This window comes from Nerophis lumbriciformis, linkage group LG30, assembly GCF_033978685.3.
Source record: "Nerophis lumbriciformis linkage group LG30, RoL_Nlum_v2.1, whole genome shotgun sequence".
Taxonomy (NCBI): domain Eukaryota; kingdom Metazoa; phylum Chordata; class Actinopteri; order Syngnathiformes; family Syngnathidae; genus Nerophis; species Nerophis lumbriciformis.
In genome coordinates this window covers 23780087-23802099 of record NC_084577.2, presented here as the reverse complement: position 1 = coordinate 23802099, position 22013 = coordinate 23780087, and the positions used below count along the sequence as shown (strand labels likewise).

At 38.0% G+C, this 22013-nt stretch overlaps 1 protein-coding gene across 1 annotated transcript in view; it reads right to left on the bottom strand.

Annotated features, from left to right (window-relative positions):
• cpda (carboxypeptidase D, a) overlaps positions 1 to 22013 on the bottom strand; it is an 83276-nt gene that overhangs the window by 51839 nt on the left and 9424 nt on the right. The window contains exons 3-6 of the mRNA XM_061925828.1: positions 8085 to 8227; positions 4049 to 4218; positions 1962 to 2392; positions 1685 to 1876 (exon numbers count right to left, since the gene is read on the bottom strand). Of these exons, the coding sequence (XP_061781812.1) occupies positions 1685 to 1876; positions 1962 to 2392; positions 4049 to 4218; positions 8085 to 8227 (936 nt within the window). The remainder of the gene's footprint in view (positions 1 to 1684; positions 1877 to 1961; positions 2393 to 4048; positions 4219 to 8084; positions 8228 to 22013) is intronic.

Genomic DNA, 22013 nt, shown 5'->3' with positions numbered 1-22013 from the left:
TGAGTTGATTTATTTTGGAAAACCTTGTTACATTGTTTAATGCATCCAGCGGGGCATCACAACAAAATTAGGCATACTAATGTGTTAATTCCACAACTGTATATATCGGTATCGGTTGATATCGGAATCGGTAATTAAGATTTGGACAATATCAGAATATCGGATATCTGCAAAAAAGCCTTTATCGGACATCTCTATAGATTACTTATCTATATCTTTTTTTTTAAATGTATTTAGCTTCAACTGTAGTTTGTAAGGGTGCTGAAAAAATTTATTAACTATTATCGGACATCTCTAATACCAACGACTTAATAACTGCTATCTTAAAAAATGATCATCATCAACTAAAGTAAGGCTAAATTTTCCAAAAAAAAAGGTGCTGGCTTGACGCTATTATACATACTTTGCTGTTGACATGCTTCTGATTAGCATTAGCGATTTTACACGGCGATTTCAACACTCCAAATTTGTTTAAAAAATAAACTAAGACGCACGTTACGATCAACAATTGGTGCATAATAAGTACAATACTTACAGTATTAACACTATGAAGGCCACAACAAAAGAGAAGATTTATCAAAGATTTACCATTAGAGATGTCTGATAATGGCTTTTTTGCCGATATCCGATATTGTCCAACTCTTAATTACCAATTCCGATATCAACCGATACCAATATATACAGTCGTGCAATTAACACATTATTATGCCTAATTTTGTTGTGATGCCCCGCTGGATGCATTAAACAATGTAACAAGGTTTTCCAAAAATAAATCAACTCAAGTTATGGAAAAAAATGCCAACATGGCACTGCCATATTTATTACTGAAGTCACACAGTGCATTATTTTTTTTAACATGCCTCAAAACAGCAGCTTAGGTTGGGGGGCAGGGTTGAGGTGGGGGGAGTGGGGGGTAGGGGGGTGTATATTGTAGCGTCCCGGAAGAGTTAGTGCTGCAAGGGGTTCTGGGTATTTGTTCTGTTGTGTTTATGTTGTGTTACGGTGCGGATGTTCTCCCGAAATGTGTTTGTCATTCTTGTTTGGTGTGGGTTCACAGTGTGGCGCATATTTGTAACAGTGTTAAAGTTGTTTATATGGCCACCCTCAGTGTGAACTGTATGGCTGTTGACCAACTATGCCTTGCATTCACTTGTGTGTGTGAAAAGCCGTAGGTTTTATGTGATTGGACCGGCACGCAAAGGCAGTGCCTTTGAGGTTTATTGGCGCTCTGTACTTCTCCCTACGTCCGTGTACCACTACGTACGACGGCGTTTTGAAAAGTCATACATTTTACTTTTTGAAACTGATACCGATAATTTCCGAACCGATACCGATAATTTCCGATATTACATTTTAAAGCATTTATCGGCTGATAATATCAGCAGCCCGATATTATCGGACATCTCTATTTACCATATATTATACACTACTACCATCTAACGCAGGCCTGGACGTACGGGACGTTTACAAATAATGTTTTTCATTCCTCATTTCACCCAATCAGTGAGCTACAATTGTCTACACATTGGGCTTAATCACAAGGCTCATAGCGACCATTCACACCTACTGTATAGTCATTGAGCTGGACTTGATCCCACGGTGGCGACACAAAAGTACAATACAAACAACCTAATAACTGCTGGCTTAAAAAAAATGATCGTACTTTTGCGTCTTCTTATCCTACCTTCAGTGGCAACCTCGTAGCCGTCAGGGTTCATGGAAGGCATGATGTGGATACGAGTGTCGTTGATCAACTCCGTGACCTCCCGGTCGGTGCCGTAGTTAAGGCACAGGTACTCGATGAGGTTGAGCAACAACTCCCGGCCCACTACTTCATTGCCATGCATGTTGCCCACGTATTTAAACTCGGGTTCACCTGGTAGAGAATAAGAGGGAGAAGTAATTAAAATTGCGGATAACGGCAAACTTTGTTGAGCGATGTCGACAAAAAATAGCAATACCATGTTCATGCACGGTAGGGTTGTCCGAGATGACCATAACGTAGAGTTCCCGGCCCTCCGCCGAGCGGCCGATTGAGTAAAGATGGGCGATAGACGGGAACTCGCTGCTGTATTTGCGTAAGAAGAGCTCCATGTCAGCATAGTTGTGGTGCCGAAAATCCTGCGGTTGAATGGGCGGCGGTTGAGGTGGTAACTGGGAGGACGTGCTGGGACTTCCCGTAGAGGACACCACTTGGGTGGGTGTGGGTTCAGGGGTGTTGGTAATGGAGGTGGAGGCTGGTGGAGGAGCAGTGGTTGGCGGCGTGAAGGGCGTGGTCAGAGACATGTTGCTTGCAAGATTTTGCTCAACGGCCACTGTCTCTAATGTCAAATTTAGCCGGGTGGCGTTTCCTTCCAAAACTTGCACATTGTTGACGGTGACTGGCGTGTACCTGAACATAAATTAAACATCTTTAAAATCATATTTTTATAGGCAAAATTCCCCAAAAAAGTGCAGTTCCCCTTTAAAAATTATTTGTATTGTGAAAACAAATTTAAGCTGGATAAGAAGTTATCTAATGAACAGGAAACAATACGTGAAGGTAGGCGAACACACCTCTACAACGCTAAATATATCCTGTGGTGTACCTCAGGGATCAATACTAGGACCTAAATTATTCAATCTATATATAAATGACATTTGTAAAGTTACAAAAGATTTAAAGTTAGTATTATTTGCGGATGATACAACAGCGTTTTGTTCAGGAGAGAACACACAGAAGATACTACAAATAATAACAGAAGAAATTAACAAATTAAAAAGATGGTTTGACAAAAACAGACTATCGTTGAATCTCAGTAAAACTAAAATAATGCTATTTGGTAACAGTAGAAGAGAAAGTCAAACACAAATACAAATAGACGGAATAGAAATTGAAAGAGTAAATGAAACCAAATTTCTAGGTATAATGATTGATGATAAATTGAACTGGAAATCTCACGTTAAAAATATACAACATAAAGTAGCAAGAAACACGTCAATAATGAATAAAGCAAAACATGTTCTAGACAAAAAATCACTTCATATTCTCTACTGCTCACTAGTGTTACCATATCTGAGTTATTGTGCAGAAATATGGGGAAATAATTACAAAAGTACACTTCGTTCATTAACGGTGTTACAAAAAAGATCAGTTAGAATAATACATAATGTTGGATATAGAGAACACACAAATCCTTTATTTATTGAATCAAAGATACTGAAATTCTACGACATAGTGAATTTGCAAACAGCTAAAATTATACACAAAGCAAACTATAACCTGCTACCCAAGAATATACAACAATTCTTCTCAAAAAAAGAGGAGAAATATAATCTTAGGGAGAAATGTAATTTAAAACATTTGTATGCACGTACAACACTTAAGACCTTCAGTATATCAGTATGTGGAATTAAATTATGGAATGGATTAAGCAAAGCAATCAAACAATGTACTAATATGATCCACTTCAAGAAACTCTTCAAACTTAAAGTGTTTACAAAGTACAAAGAAGAAGAACCATGATAAACATTCTGAATTTATTTAACTCGTCCATGCTTTCATTCTTTCACTCACAAAATAATCTTACTCATCTCAACATATGAAATGTAACTTACTTCACCAATTATTATTTATTTACTTATTTTATTGTGATTACTTATGGAGTATATTGTGAATAAATTGAGAACAGGAAGTGAACAAAAGTTTTAGCAACTGTTATGTAAAAGAAAAGGGGTAGGATTAAATAAGCTCTGCTTCTTCCTACTCCTTTTCGAACATGTTGAAAAGAGAAACTGGAGATTGTGATGTATCACGTTGTATACTTGCATGTTCGAAATAAACTCAAACTCAAAAACTCAAAACTCAAAATTGTTTTTAAATGTATGCAGAATTTGTTTTGCCTTTTAAAAGAATACATATCCATCATCGCATTCTATGCAAATTATTTGATGATGTCATATTGACCACGGCCCCCAGCGCCACAGGTATACCGGCAATCTTGGGGAAACCCTGCATGTGACGTATTAATGTGAAACACATCCGACTATAGTGTTTGGTTTTACTCACCCTGTGGCCACGGCAGTGACGTTGTAGACTCCCGGGAGCAGGAGTCTGTAGTAGTCTCCATGGTTTCCAGTGGTCAGATTGTGGCGGATGCCTGCCACCACAATGCTGGCGTTGGGGAGGGCTGAACCGCTGGCCTTGTCTTTTACGTAGCCACGAATCCCAATATGGACCTAGGGACAGACGATCTCATTAAGCAGTGGTGAATACATTTGAAATGTACATTTTGTATTGTGTTGCTATTCATAAATAAATAAATATGTTTGAAAAAATACCTGCATTTATAGCTTGAGAAAATGATGGCTTTTTGATTGGTTATAACAAAAATAAAATTATAATTGTCCTCTTAGTATGAACTTGTTTTCGTTAAACTGAAATCTAGCTGTACTACTATGTGAAGTTGGACTTTTTAATTTTACACAGATGTATCTCGTAAACCAGGGGTGTCAAACTCGTTTTCATTGAGGGCCACATCGCAGTTTTGGCTGCCATCAGTGAATAATTTATGAATTTGCCTATGCATTTTAATACTAAATATATTTTTTTACGTACACTGTAAAAAAAAATTAAAAAATCTGTATATTTCACAGTAAAATTTTGGTCACCATTTCCCAATGTAAAATCTACACATTTTTTAAACATTGTATTACAGTAGATGTAAAAAAAACTACGAACTGTTTATTTACCATTTTAAAATGGTACCACAGTTATTTTACCGTAAACTACTGGCAGCTTAGTTGTATGGCGTCACATTAGTGCCAAAAATCCGAGCGCATAAAAACTGTTATCGCGCGCTGATTCCCCACTTCGTGCGCGCGCGCGACACCATTTTGCGCGCGCGCCGTGCCTTTCTGTGCGCGCGCCGTGCCTTTTTGCGCACGCGCGACGCCTTTCTGCACGCTCTCTGTGTACTCCTGGCATCTCTCCTCGCGCTGTCATGTTTCTTTTTGGCACTTTGGGGGCGGGTATGCTTAGACGGCCCCTTCTTTCTGATTGGTCAGGCGAAAAACGCTGAAAAATGCTCAGAGCCAATCAGAAGTATAGCAGGGCGGGTCATCGTCAATATGTATCAAGATTTACGGAGGAAGAAGTGGATAAAAAAATGTCGCGCGCTGATGAAGGTTATTTCATACCACATAAACACAATACAGGGTAATACAAAATGTGACCCAAATAAATAATAAGACAACAAACACCATAATCACATCTTTCAGCCAGAACTGGTCCACCAGCAATAACATCCAACCATAACATTATTTTATATTTTCACTTCTTCTTGAACATTTGTTTTCTAATTTATGGAATTTCTTTTGATTCAGTCATAAAATTAATGAAATAATCTTTGAATTTTGTTTTTAAAATGTTAAAAATAACTTTTAATAATGTATTCTGAAACAGTTTAAAATAATCAGAGAACTGACTAACACTGACCCTACACAACTATGTTGCACAATTAAGTCATTTTTTTTTAAAGCGAAAGAGGTAATTTCAACAGGTACAGCATCCTATGTCATATCTACATGTAATAAGATTTGTAACAAGGCAAACCGTTTGTAAATTGGTCGAAAATCGAGCAAGTTATGGTAATTTAATTAGTACACGTACCATTGACATCAATGTAATGATTGAGGCTAGATGTCCGAGGTAAGATGGCTACAACGTTGCTACACTGGAGAATGATTGGTCATATGAAAAATGCTCACAGCCAATCAGAAAGAAGGGGCCGTCTAAGCATACCCGCCCCCAAAGTGCCAAAAAGAAACATGACAGCGCGAGGAGAGATGCCAGGAGTACACAGAGAGCGCGCAGAAAGGCGTCGCGCGCGCGCAAAATGGTGTCGCGCACGAAGTGGAGAATCAGCGCGCGATAACAGTTTTTATGCGCTCGGATTTTTGGCACGAATGTGACGCCATATAGTTGCCTGAATCTTACTGTAAAATTTAAGGTAGTTTGTTCAACATATTACTTTAAATACAAAAACAGTACCACTGGATTTTTTAAATTTTATTCTGGTAACTGAGCTACCAGTTTCTACCGTGAAATAACTGTGGTACCATTTTTCCATTTACAGTAACAACAACCGTAGATTTTACAGTAAAAAAAAAAAAAAGACAGCGTAGTCAGCAACATTTTATAGTAAAAACAGTGGAGTTTTTTCAATTTAATATGCTGTAAAAAACAATACTGTAAATTGTACCGTAAAATCTATTATCCTTTTTACAATGTACAATTTGATGGATAACTTGCTTTGACACCATAAGTCAAGCAGATATTAAAGTATTTATTTTTTATTTTAAAAAATACAAATGTGTGGAATCTATGGTAATATATTATTTGTTGCAATATTGCATAATATTAACATTTTAAAAGGTATGCAATTTCATGCAGTGCATATATATATTTTTGTCAAAATGGAAAGAACAAATACATTTAGTATGAAAAGATAAAGTACTTAATTGATGCATATTTTCCTAGGCCAGGGGTCGGCAACCCGCGGCTCCGGAGCCGCATGCGGCTCTTTGATCACTCTGATGCGGCCCAGCTGCATACTTGCCGACCCTCCCGGGAGACCTCCGGATTTCAGTGCCTCTCGCCGAAAATTCCCGGGATTAATATTTTCCGATTTTCACCCTACCCTAGCAATAATAATAAGGGCGTGCCATGATGGTACAGCATTTAGCGTCCTCTACACTCTGTTCAAACAGCGTGCCAGCCCAGCCTGTTGTTGTGTGCATCTTCTGCTTGCACACGTAACTTACAGCAAGGCATACTTGTTCAACAGCCACACAGGTTACACTGACGGTGGCCATATAAAACAACTTTAACACTCTTACTAATAATGCGCCACACTGTGAACCAAAACCAAACAAGAATGACAAACACATTTCGGGAGAACATCTGCACCTTAACACAACATAAACACAACAGAACAAATACCCAGAATCCCATGCAGCCCTGACTCTTCCGGGCTACATTATACACCCCTGCTACCACCAAACCCCGCCCCCACCCCAACCCTGCTCCCCCACACATCAACCCCCTCCCCTCCGTGCGTCGGTTGAGGTGGGCGGGGTTTGGTAGCGGGGGTGTATAATGTAGCCCGGAAGAGTCAGGGCTGCATTAGAGAATCCCATGCAGCCCTGTATTTGTTCTGTTGTGTTTATGTTGTGTTACGGTGCAGATGTTCTCCCGAAATGTGTTTGTCATTCTTGTTTGGTGTGGGTTCACAGTGTGGCGCATTATTAGTAAGAGTGTTAAAGTTTTTTATACCGCCACCGTCAGTGTAACCTGTGTGGTTTTTGACCAAGTATGCCTTGCTGTTACTTAAGTGAGCAAGTAAAAGCCCCTTACATCGTGTGGCTCGGCCGGTACGCTGGTTATAGTGGGTGCTAAATGCTGTACGTTCGAGAGAATAATTGCCCTGGAATTCGCAGTCTGTCGGAAAAATCGGGAGGGTTGACAAGTATGACGGTGTCATGCGCCATTCATATAAAACTCGCGGGCCGCACTAACATTCAATTTTCATATTAAGGTGGGGTCCGCGTGTCTGAGACCCTTGGTTTATACATAGCACAAAGCAAAAAAAAATTTTTAAATTTCAAAAGATTTTTGTGGCTCCCGTTGTTTTCTTTAATTTGTGAAACTGGTCAAAATGGCTCTTTGACTGGTAAAGGTTGCCGACCCCTGTCCTAGGCGTTCACAGGCCATATAAAATGATGTGACGGGCCAGATACGGCCCCAGGGCCTTGAGTTTGACACCTGTGTCCTAAACCGTCCCCTCACTTACATAGCAGTAATTGAAAACAGTTTGTGTTCAAAATAAAATAAGTTTGTGATTATGTATTCATGAGTTTGAGAGAGCTTTTATGAGTAGGCGTGTGTCGTTGCCGTTTTATTTGACAACAAATCACAGTGCGCAAAAGAATGCACAGAAACGGGGTCAGCCCCGCCTCCCTCCGTAGATAAAAGTTCACGTTTTTGCTCAGAGTTGCAAAGTTGTGATGTTTTGAAGCTGCTAATGAGCAAATAGGATGTTTACCTTTTCCATGTAGGCCAGGAGAGACTCTTTGTTTAGCTCCCATTCCTTACGGAGCTCGGCAGCAAGAGGATACTTGCAGCAGCTCAGCTCCATGGTGATTTCAAGACAGTTTCCATACACGTAGTTGTAGTCCTGCATTCCTCCTAGGAAAAAGAAAATAATCATATTGAGTCAGTCACCAACATTTTTCTTGCTTGAATAGTGTGATTTTTTTTAAAGGTTCTATTTTAGGGCACGATAACTCGGGACGGGTATCGAATCTGGTACTTTTTTGACACCCACTGAATTCCGCCCCTTCTACTGGCTCTTCGCATTTTGGCACTTGGCGATCACTCCAGCAGCACTGAGAGCGGACACAGCCAAACTACCATTAAGTAATGTTGCAATTTTCAATTCCAAAAGAAATGTATTAAAAAAACGCTGTAACGTAAGTAAAGTAAGGCTAAATTTTTCTAAATAGTTGCAAAATTGATACTCTTATCTTTATCCATTTTCTACCGCTTGTCCCTTTCGAGGTCGCGGGGGCGCTGGGGCCTATCTCATCTGCATTCGGGCGGAAGACGGGGTACACCCTGGACAAGTCGCCACCTCATCGCAGGGCGCTATTATACATTGCTATTAACATGCTACTGATTAGCATTAGCGATTTTACATGGCGATTTTAACACTCCAAATTTGTTAAAACTACAACTAAGATGCACTTTACAATCAAACAACTGATGTGTAAAATGAACAATATTTACAGTATTAACACTTATTAAAGTGCAACAAAAGACTCGATTTATCAAAGATTTACCATACCTGCCAACTTTTGAAATCAGAAAAACCTAGTAGCCAGGGTCCAAGGGCCGCAGGCCCCGGTAGGTCCAGGACAAAGTCCTGGTGGGGGGTTCCTTCGCCCCCCGACGCAAAATGATTATTAGCATTCAGACAGGTTAAAATGTTGCTAAAACCATCACTTTTCTATCAGTCACAGTGACTTTTCAAAACAAAAATATTACAGCAAAAATCATATGGGTTGATTGACATGTTTATTCTGTAAGCTAACTTCAATAGTTTGAAATTATTTTGACAGTTAATGCCAGTTATCCTGTCAACCTTTCACAAGACTTCAATTTGTTAATTGAAAGTATAAACAGTATAAACACTTTTTACAGTAAACAAATGGTAAAACAGTACTAAACAATTCCATTAAAAAAAAAATTGGTGTCATTATTAACTTTCTGTCCAAGCTTGTATAATCTACTACCTTGTTCAATTGTAAAAAATATTCTGTGCCTAAAATTCACATTTCTATCACAATTATCATACTGTAAACATGGTAAGCTAACTTCATTAAAATTAATAGTCCTGTCAATAGCATGGAATTACAATTCAAATGTAGTTTTTTTGTAAGCCTTTCAAAAGAATTCAAAATATGAAAAATTAATGACAATTAATTTAAGCCATCAGACACTTGAAAAGTGGCACATCACATCTCTAATGTAATCATTTTAACTTTTCAACAGAAATAGCACTGCAAAAATATTAAGGACATACTTCTGTATTTTGGTAGTTATGCTGTCAACATTTAACAAGATTTCTTCAACTTGGACTTGAAAGCATAAATAGTATAAACACTTTTAACAGTATAACAGTACTAAACAATTCCAATAGATAACATTGGTGTCATTACCTTTTTGTTTGCTCAATTATTGCCTCCGTAAATAAAACTTTGGCATTTATCACATCCAAAGAATCTGTTTGGGCGACGAAAAACGTTGAAAGTTTTCCACTTGTATCGCTAGCAACGGCATTGGACTTGTGTTTTTTTGTCCCAACGTGGTCTTTTACATCGCTAATTCCTCCGTGTCCGATCGAAAAATCTTGTCTGCACAAGGTGCAATTCGCGTAGTTTTCACCCTTTTTGGAACGGATAATTATTCCCGGATAGGCTTTTGAATATTCTTCACGGAATGACTGCAGTTTTCTTTTCGGTTTAAAACTCGTATGCGATTTTTCTCCGGCTGATTCCATGATCGTTCGCTCGTTTGGAAACAATGGCCTCGTGCTTGGCAGCGGTGCTATAAATAGCCTCGCGCATGGCATTCGGAATGGCTCGATAGGAAGTTACGGGAAGCAGTGTCGATTGTCATTGTTGTTACGCGATTTCGTGAATAAAACTTTAAAAAAAATTGTTTTTTAATTAATGAAAAACCGTATTTTTTATCACTGCAACCGTAACCCGGAATAGGTTGATGAAAACCGTACTAATTACGGGAAAACCGGAGTAGTTGGCAGGTATGATTTACCATTAACTAACCATCTAACGCAGGGCTGGACGTTTGCCAATTATTTTTTTCAAACCTCTAACTTTAAAACCGTAGCAGCTAATATGATGTGCAATGCCGTTTTCAGATTACCATAAATCTGGAAATATAGAACGTATTCCAATGGTTGGAATCTGCGCTTTTGAATGATGTATGGGTTATTACGATAAAAGCCAATTTTTACAACAAAGTTTTGTAGAAAAGAGATAGTAAATAAAATTGTAGGTGGATTGTTTTTACCCTTTGCGTAATTCTCCTGGTTTGTTGCATTGTTGTTGTGTTTTGCTTAATAGTAGAAGATGTCAATTGAGGACGTAGTCTGATCTGATCTCTCATTTTTGATAATAAAAATGAGATTTCGTTATCAAAAACAGTGAATATTTATTAACACACACAAAAGTACTGAAAATTGGTACCGTTGAGTACTTTATCGGTTCAAATGTGCGCAGGGTGGACATCCCACCGGAACAGAGCAGGTACCGGGAGTCTCCTTGCTGCTTGAAGCGTTACCATGACAGCTGGCTGGGTCTCATAAGAACCCTAAGAAATGTCACCTTGTGCAACGAGGCAGCAGGGAAGGGCTGACAGACCAAGCAACATAAGGATTACGATGACTCAATATGGATTTTACTGTTACCTTGGGAGGAGCTGTAAAAATCGTGTCTTAGACATAAATGTCCCACATTACAAAGAGATAAAAACTGCATTTGGCCAAAACGGCCCAATAGGGATGAGTAATATGGCCGAAAATCCATACTGTGATAAATGACAGTACAGTATATATCACAATATATATTCTGGCATACAAATTTGTATCAACATCTAGACTGTGCTTTATTCATTTGCTAATTTTCTGTTTGTAGCTGGTAATTCTCCACTGTAACCACTTCTGTTAGAGCATACTTGCCAACCTTGAGACCTCCGATTTCGGGAGGTGGGGGTGGGGGGCGTGGTCGGGGGTGGGGTGGGGGGCGTGGTTGGGGGCGTGGTTAAGATATATATATATATATATATATAAAATATTTGACTTTCAGTGAATTCTAGCTATATATATATATATTTTATTACATATATATATATAATAAATTATTATTTATTTATATATATATATATATATAAATAAATAAAAGAAATACTTGAATTTCAGTGTTCATTTATTTACACATAAACACACACATAACACTCATCTACCAATTGTTGAGTTAAGGGTTGAATTGTCCATTCTTGTTCTATTCTCTGTCACTATTTCAGAACACACACATTATACAAATATACATTATAAAATCAATAAGAAAACGGGAGCTCTAATTTGGGAGTCTGAATTAGGATCAGAAGTTCCCATATAAACATTGCGTACTCAAGTCGCCATTTTGTATTGATTACTGCAGCTGTGCACTGGATTCATTCACAAATACAAACTACAACTCACAAACACTTTAGAGTTAGGCTCCACCATCAGAATGTGTACTTAAACTTATAAAGATCACATGGATATTATTCAGTGAGTTGATTCACCAAAACTAACTTGTTATACAGGAGGAAAAAGCACACAGGACGTTTCAATTGTTCACAGACTGGTCGCGCTCATCAGAATGACAAGACACTTACGGTCTGCAGGTGATAGCATTCAATTGGGAAGAAACGCCCGACTGCCCCCTACTGACCAATGTGAATACTGATAAATGTGGAATGACAGCTCCAAAAACGAATTCAAACCACAAAATAAAATAAATAAATCAACACAAAAATGTGACACATTATGGGTGGGTCACATATGCATGTACAGTAGATGGCAGTATTGTCCTGTTTAAAAGTGTCACAACATTGCTGTTTACGGCAGACAAACTGCTTTACGTAGACGAAATGCTGTTGTTGTGTGTTGTTACCACGCTGGGAGGACGTTAATGAAACTGCCGTACAATAAACCCACATAAGAAACCAAGAACTCGCCCTTGATCATTAGCTGTTTAAATTGTGGGAAAGCGGACGTGTGAACAGGCTGTCAACACGTCACTCAGGTCCGCATGGAGCTGGAGGGGGCGTGGCCTCCAGCTCCGCCTGAATTTCGGGAGATTTTCGGGAGAAAATTTGTCCCGGGAGGTTTTCGGGAGAGACGCTGAATTTCGGGAGTCTCCAGGAAAATCCGGGAGGGTTGGCAAGTATGTGTTAGAGCAGGGATGTCAAACTGGTTTTCATTGATACGAGGGTCACATCACAGTTATGGTTGCCATCAGAGGGCTGTTTGTAACAACTAATATTTTTTTCCCCCATGCATTTGAATAATAAATATTATTTTCATACACTGTATCAAAAATATCTGTAGATTTTACAGTAAAAAACTGACAATATACCAGAATTTTACTGTAAAATATACAGTGCTTTTTTTTTTACAACATAAAGTATTACAGTAAAAGGAAAAAAGTACAGCTCTTTTTTTTAACTGTAAATTATACTGATTTTTTTTTTTTACAACATTTTAGCGTAAATAGAAAACAGCACCACTGTTTTTTTTTATTCTGGCAACTGATCTGCCATTTATTTTTCTTTACTTTAATTCCATTTGCAGTAAGACACCGTAAAAACAACCACAGATTTTATGGTAAAAAACTGGCAGCTCAGTCGACAGAATTTTACTGTAAAAAAAAAAAAAAAGTGGTAGTTTTTCGATTTACAGTTGCTATTAAAACCACTGTAAATTTTCATACATATCTATATACATATATATATATATATATAGTACAATTTAATGGATATCTTGCTTTGAAATCATTAATCAAACAAGTATTTATTTAAAAAAAAAAAGTTTAATTTTTTGGAAAGTATGATAATATATTTGTTGCAATGTTGGATAATATTAAAGTTGAAAAGGTCTGCAATTTAATACATTACATTAATTTTTTTCTATCAAAATGGAAAAACTGAATACATTTAATAGTAAAATATAAGGTACTTTACGGACCCAAATTTTTTCAGGTCTCCGCGGGCCACATAAAATGTGGCGGGCCAGTTCTGGCCCCCGGGCCTTGAGTTTGACACCTGTGTGTTAGAGTATACAAAGCACTTCTTCTTTAGTTTTTTCGAAATATTTGTAATTCGGCACTTTTTTTAGGCACAGAACGATTTCCATCTGTACTACCGGGTATCGATTTACGTAATATTAAACGATGCCAAATTTTGAGTTGCACGTGCCGCGGTTGAATCAAACACTTGGCGGGGAAACAAGAATCAAGCAGCACTCGGAGCGGGTTCAGTTGGACTGTCTCTATGTAATGTTGCAATTTTCCACGGCAACAAAGCAAGTACCGGAAATGACGGACTGCAAGTGGCTACTTTTTTCCTGCGCAGTGTTAATTTTGGTGACAAAAAATATTTGTCTTATCGTCAACGATCTATTTCCGATCTAACTAAAATAAGACGATAAGGAATCAAAACAAACACACGCTGACAAAAACAATGACGAAATGAATTGACAATTTAGTCGACGAACAAAAACGAGACAAAAATAATTGACAGATGAAATCCATTCACATACCTGCCAACTTTTGAAATCAGAAAAACCTAGTAGCCAAGGTCCAGGGGCCGCAGGCCCCGGTAGGTCCAGGACAAAGTCCTGGTGGGGGGTTCAGGCTTCGCCCCCCCGACGCAAAATGATTATTAGCATTCAGACAGGTTAAAATGTTGCTAAAACCATCACTTTTCTATCAGTCACAGTGACTTTTCAAAACAAAAATATTACAGCAAAAATCATATGGGTTGATTGAAATGTTTATTCTGTAAGCTAACTTCAATAGTTTGAAATTATTTTGACAATTAATGCCAGTTATCCTGTCAACCTTTCACAAGACTTCAATTTGTTAATTGAAAGTATAAACAGTACAAACACTTTTTACAGTAAACAAATGGTAAAACAGTACTAAACAATTCCATTAAAAAAAAATGGGTGTCATTATTAACTTTCTGTCCAAGCTTGTATAATCTACTGCCTTGTTCAATTGTAAAAAATATTCTGTGCCTAAAATTCACATTTCTATCACAATTATCATACTGTAAACATGATAAGCTAACTTCATTAAAATTAATAGTCCTGTCAATAGCATGGAATTACAATTCAAATGTAGTTTTTTGTAAGCCTTTCAAAAGAATTCAAAATATGAAAAATTAATGAAAATTAATTTAAGCCATCAGACACTTGAAAAGTGGCACATCACATCTCTAATGTAATCATTTTAACTTTTCAACAGAAATAGCACTGCAAAAATATTAAGGACATACTTCTGTATTTTGGTAGTTATGCTGTCAACATTTAACAAGATTTCTTCAACTTGGACTTGAAAGCATAAATAGTATAAACACTTTTAACAGTATAACAGTACTAAACAATTCCAATTCCGTAAATAAAACTTCGGCATTTATCACATCCAAAGAATCTGTTTGGGCGACGAAAAACTTTGAAAGTTTTCCACTTGTATCGCTAGCAACGGCATTAGACTTGTGTTTTTTTGTCCCAACGTGGTCTTTTACATCGCTAATTCCTCCGTGTCCGATCGAAAAATCTTGTCTGCACAAGGTGCAATTCGCGTAGTTTTCACCCTTTTTGGAACGGATAATTATTCCCGGATAGGCTTTTGAATATTCTTCACGGAATGACTGCAGTTTTCTTTTCGGTTTAAGACTCGTTTGCGATTTTTCTCCGGCTGATTCCATGATCGTTCGCTCGTTTGGAAACAATGGCAACTGGTGCCTCGTGCTTGGCAGCGGTGCTATAAATAGCCTCGCGCATGGCATTCGGAATGGCTTGATAGGAAGTTACGGGAAGCAGTGTCGATTGTCATTGTTGTTACGCGATTTCGTGAATAAAACTTAAAAAAAATTTAAAAAAATGTAATTAATGAAAAAACATATTTTTTATCACTGCAACCATAACCCGGAATAGGTTGATGAAAACCGTACTAATTACGGGAAAACCGGAGAAGTTGGCAGGTATGCATTCATATTACTTTCGTCTTTAGTTGGGTGGGACAAATTAGGAATCTATCCAATCACAGTAGCATGCAGGAGAGGAGCGGGGGTAAAACACACCAGGGATCCAATCAGAACTACAACTACGAAGACAAGATGTTTGGAATTTTTTACCGGGAAACAGTGTGGGGTTTAGATCTTTAGGGTGGTACAGGCTCATCTAACACGCAGTAGCTGTTATTTTTGCAATAAGAATAATAGACATGACAATTCAAAAGATGAGTCATGCTTCAAATGTTTTTTTTAAATTGTCCAATTATTATGCTTCAAGCTCGAGGAGCTCATTTCCATAGTGTGGCGGCTAGGAAGACAGGCCAGAGTAATTCATTAAAGGCTTTATCGCCATGTGGTGCAGCCAAGACAGCATGGTGCTGTGTAAACCAAACCAAATCTGTCCTGCTAATGATGACCGAAGTACTCTGGAACACCATTGGCCAGCTGACAGACGACTGCAGCTGAATGGTTTGTTCGGCTTGAACTAATGTTGTCAGCAGATTACTCAAAAGTAAACATTCCGCCTGTGTGCTGAGTCTGAGACCGCGTGAGCCGTAATCTTAAATATCCCGGATCCAGAGTGAGTCACACCCAGGACTCTGCAGGATACTGGAGACGACTGCTGACAGCGATGCCAAAGTCTAAATCAATTAGACTTTGTTTAGCTTGGCTCTTCGCTAGTAAAACAAAGACAATTTGTTTCTGGGTTATCTGATAAACATTTGGACAAAATCAGCTGAGTCGCAGACGAAAACAAATTCTGTCACAGTGTCATTAATGCGTACTTCAGAATATGGTATACATATTAGACTTCAGTTTTTAATTTATTTATTCCAAAGGGTCCGCTGAAAACCAGAAACATTTTCCCCTGAGAAATAATGAAATCTAATGATTTCCTTCTGCACACCCAGAACTGTTCACAAAAAACTAATTTTACAGGTAATCATAGTTTTAGACAGTGATGAGCAGACAAGGAAATGGGGAGTACCATGCAGACTAGGGATGAGTACCGAATCCAGTACTTTTTTGGCACCGACCGAGTACCTGCTGGGCAACGATTCACGTAAAATCGAACGGTGCCTGGTATGGTACCTGGTAGAGATGGGCGGATAGGCAATTATTTCATCCGCAACCGCATCACAAAAGTCGTCACCCATCCGCCATCCACCCGAACTAACATTTTATCAAAACCGCACCCGACCGCACCCACCCGTTGTTATATATCTAAAATAGACGATGCAAGGCATTAGTGAGGTTATAAAGCTTTTGCCTGTTAAAGAAAGGAGACTGATCCAATGCAGCAGAGACATTCAATGCGTGCCACGCTGTCACGGCCCAGACGCAAACCAGTGCGCAATCATCTGGGAGCCGCGCTGAGCGCACCTCCAAGCGCGCTCGCGCCACTCAAACTGCTGCAGGCAGCTGCGTTCTATCTTGTTTTAACATCCTGTGGCACTCTTCTGGGATCACGGCAGACGAAACTGCTCATGCTCAGGGTGTTTGTGGAGATTCGGGGTTTTGCACAAATGTGATGCACCATGTTAGATGTCCCGGTTTTGTGACTGTCGTAGACATAAACAGCGTCGCAGCTCTTGCAAATCACGTAGCCAGCATTACTATCATCCTGATTTACAACCTCATAAAAACGAGTCCACGCTGAACTTTTCTGGCCTTTTTTTCCCCTGGTCTTTAGTATTCCCTTTTTTAGTTTGTCGCGTACCACGTTGCCATCTTTTTTTTTTCTTCTTCTGTTGTGGCGTGCTGCAGGTGCCTGCTCGTTTTTCGTATGTGGGTAACAACATTTGAATATGTATATATATTTCCGAATTGGTTTAACTGCCACCCGCCTGAATCTATTTAAAATCTAATTTTTTTTTATTTCAACCGCCCGACCTGGGTTGCGCTTGACATCATACCCAGTTGCTGACTATCTTTGCACTCTAAGCGGACTCAGCCAAACTACTTTCCAGTAATGTTAAAATGTTCAATGCCAAAAATGTAATTGACTCAAACGCTCTGATGTAAGCAAAGTAAGACTTCACATTTCCAAAATGCGCTAGCTTGATGCTAATATTCATTGGCTTTGCTATTGACATGCTGCTTATTATCAGCATTAGCAATTTTACATGGCAATTTCAACATCTCCAAAATTTGGTGATAAAAACTACAACTTAGATGCATGTCACAATCAAACAGCTGGTGCGTAATAAGTACAATACTTGCAATATTAAGACTTTTTCTAATTTCAATTCTACAAAACATTCAAAACAAATTTATGAAAAGAGAAAGTAATTATAATCTGAGGGGTACTGACATATTCAATAAATCTAGATTTAGAACATTGATAATTGAAAGAAGTTTATGGAACAAACTTGACAGTGGAATAAATATATGTAAATCTTTTTCTGAGTTCACAAATGATGAAAATAATTATTACTATTTCTTCATTATTGGTTTAATCGTTGTAAAATGAAAATATGGCTTTGTAGTCGCCAACTGAAAGTCAATTGTTGTATTTGTGAAAATAGGCAGCAGATATTAGTTTTAAATTTATCTCTGCTCCTTTTTATTCATATTTTACTTGAATGTAATGTTCATTGATTTATTTTTATTTTATTCCTTTGTTTGATTTTTTTATGAATGAAATAAAATAAGTGATCTGATCTGAACTTTTTAGTGTGCAACAAAAAAACAACATTAACTATACACTGCTACCATATAACATCTTGGACTTGCAACTTAACTCGCTCTCTGGTAACCGAGCAACGCAGGAAGTGATTAATGATCAGTGGGAGTGACACGCTAACAGCCAATCAGGTGACAGTATCAACTATCTCGTTTGTTTGCACCATCTTGTTGTCTCCCGGTTGATTCTTTGCATGGAGTAAGATGAGAAAGTAAAAATGAAGAAATTGTGGATAAAAGAGGAAACAGTAGTCAGACCAATGTGGTCTGTATATGATGCAAGGCTCTCGTCCCCACCATGACCCTTTAGAGCAGGGGTGTCAAACTCAGAAGGCCGCATGTAACACTAAATATACGGTATGATCGCCTCATGATATTGAAAAAAAAGAATTAATAAAAAATTGTGATTAATCATTATAACAATGTGAATAATCACACAAAAAAATATTGCATAAATTCATTGAGATGGGACTTTAGATAAAACTCAGCAAATAAATGATGTGCATTCAAGTAAAACATAAAAAAATATTCTGACAATAAAATCGCTTCTTTGTTTAATTATTTTAGATCGTATAAATTGTAACAACCTGTGATTAATCAGGATTAATCCAAATTCAAAATTGTGATTAAACATATAGAATCTAAATTTAAAACAGTGATTAACCATAATTAATCCAAATTAAAAAATGTGATTAATCATGATTAGTGCAAATTCTGAATTATGTTTAACCCTGGGGATAGGTTGATTGGCAACACTAAATTGGCCCTAGTGTGTGAATGTGAGTGTGAATGTTGTCTGTCTATCTGTGTTGGCCCTGCGATGAGGTGGCAACTTGTCCAGGGTGTACCCCGCCTTCCGCCCGATTGTAGCTGAGATAGGCTCCAGCGCCCCCCGCGACCCCGAAGGGAATAAGCGGTAGAAAATGGATGGATGGATATAGAATCTAAATTTAAAACAGTGATTAATCATAATTAATCCAAATTAAAATTGTGATTAATCGTGATTAATCCAAATTTAAAATTGTGATTAATCTTGATTAATCCAAATTCAAAACTACGATTAACCTGATTTTTTTTAAAGAATAATTCGACAGCGCTAATTATTACATAATTGCCTATACAATTATTACATTTCTTTTATACAAATTGATGAATAGCTTGCTTTGAAATCATAAACCATGGTAACAAGCAAATACAGTATTTATTTATTTTTATTTTTTTTAATAGATGTTAATATAATGTTTATTGCATGATCAGATAAAGTCAAAATACATGCAATGTTTATGTCAAAATTGAAATACATTTAGTAAAAAAAATTAGGTGCTTTCCTGACTCACATTATTTCTAGGGTTTCGTGGGCCACGTAAAACCATGTGGCGGGCCAAATCTGGCCCCCGGGCCTTGAGTTTGACACCTGTGCTTTAGAGCATAGCTGTACCTTCCTGGCACTAAACCTGCAGGAAATAGTACTTCTCAGAATTGTCCACGACGCTTTGTTTACGCTATCAAGTTTGCACGTGTTTAGTACTATACATACAAACCTTAAGTAGATCAGGCCCTATATGTATTATTTTATGTGCTGCATATAACTGAACTTTGAGATCATAGTAAAGAATCAGAGGCACCATCTCCTTTTTCCCCCAGAGGCATCTATTTTGAAAGTGGTGTTCCTAAAGTATATTCAGTGGACTTGATGATTAATTAGAATGGAGGCCACTATGCGAAGAAGCCATACATACACATAACAACAAGAGCGCTCAGTAGTTTCAAGTTCCTTTTCCAACTGTAACATAACCCTGCAGACACCGTACATCACAATCTCCCAATGGAAAAAAGAACACCAGACAGTGTGCAGCTCACCTTTCTCTTCAGTTAATGTAGAGCAAAGCAGAAGATCTTAGATACAGAGATTGACAAAATAAGAATACACATAACGTATTTTTAAGACTATAATTATTTCCCATGTATTAGCCGCACCTGACTACAAGCCGCAGATATATACGTCGCGAAATGAGTTATTTACACTGAAAGATATGTTTATTTACATACTTTGATTCTTTCCAAACGGTGTCTGCAACACGGTAGTAAAACGGCTGATCAAACAAAACAGAAGTCATCGTCATGGACCCATTAGCTGCGGACGCTAGCTCTCCAATCAGCTAAACAGGATCAATAACTCCACGGTGACCTTTTTGGTGAATTTACGTAACTGAAACAATACAAACAGTTACATTATGATAGCACATAGAAATATGCATGACAACACTCCTACAGACATCACACATGGGACGCTTTAGTAAACAAGAAATGTTTTAGTTATTATGTAAAACTTACAAAAGTAGTGACGAATTAAGTATAATTTCGAGTTGAAACGCTATGGACAACTTAAGACGACGGAACGGCACTTGTACTTCCGGTTCAAAGCTCTAAACAGAAGAGCACTGCAGCGCCTGCAGTGAGCAAACTTGTCCAAAAGATGTCACCATAGCACAAACAATAACACACCTTTTTATTGTATTTGCTTGTTTTTCAAAACAATTTGCATTATCGTCGTCTGCAAAGAAAAATACGTAACTTAACTGCACCCTTTTATAAGCCGCAGGGCTCAAAGCGTAGAAATAAGTAGTGGCTAAAGTCGAGAAAATATGATAAATAAAAGACTGATATGAAACGTTCATGTGGTTACATTTCTAGTATGAATGCTATGTTGGACAACTTGCCTGTCTACTAAGTGCAGTCATGAGAACAGTGCAAGCATGAAGCTCCCGCCTCCTTCTAAAACTGTACTACACATATTCCCAAACACGGAGTAGCACACTCTGAATATTTAAAGCCCGGCCCGCTCAGACTTGACAACAATATTACTTTTAGCCAGGATCAAATGACTACTTAAGAGCACAGACTTAAAACGGAAGCTTAACAGTACAATGCTAAAAAAAAAAAAAGCACAAACTTCCTTCCGTCCTTAAGAAGTGTGTGGAAAAACACAACCAGTGAAGCTCATTTAATTGTCATCATGTTGACATTGTTTTGCTGAAAAAGAAACCTTTAAAAGAGATGAACTGGTCGGACAGCCTTCACAAAGAAGTGTCACATAATGACATTAAACTGATCATTTCCATGAGCTTCTTACCAGGGTTGGGCGATACAACCTAAAATATATATTGCCATACATATTGCAGCCTCCTGTGATAATGACGTGTATCAGAATATATTATTTGGTGTATAAATCATCATAGAAATATTTCAAAACAGGTTACAAAGGCTCCTAATTCAGCTGCTGACCTATGCGGTAACATATTGCATCTTTCCTGGGTGTACTATTTTGTCAAACTGTTAATTAATTTACCGGTACTGTTAAAATCTGGTTACTTTCTGTTGTAACATGTTTCTATCTACACTTCTGTTCAAATGTAATAAACACTTAATATTATGTTATTTGGATACTTGGGTGATACTAAAAATGTGGGTATCGATTAGAGATGTCCGATAATATTGGACTGCCGATATTATCGGTATCGGTTTTAAAATTATCGGTATCGGTTTCAAAAAGTAAAATTTATGACTTTTTAAAGCGCCGCTGTGTACACGGACGTAGGGAGAAGTACAGAGCGCCAATAAACCTTAAAGGGACTGCCTTTGCGTGCCGGCCCAATCACATAATATCTACGGCTTTTCACACACACAAGTGAATGCACGCATACTTGGTCAACAGCCATACAGGTCACACTGAGGGTGGCCGTATAAACAACTTTAACACTGTTACAAATATGCGCCACACTGTGAACCCACACCAAACAAGAATGACAAACACATTTCGGGAGAACATCAGCACCGTAACACAACATAAACACAACAGAACAAATACCCAGAACCCCTTGCAGCACTAACTCTTCCGGGACGCTACAATATACACCCCCTG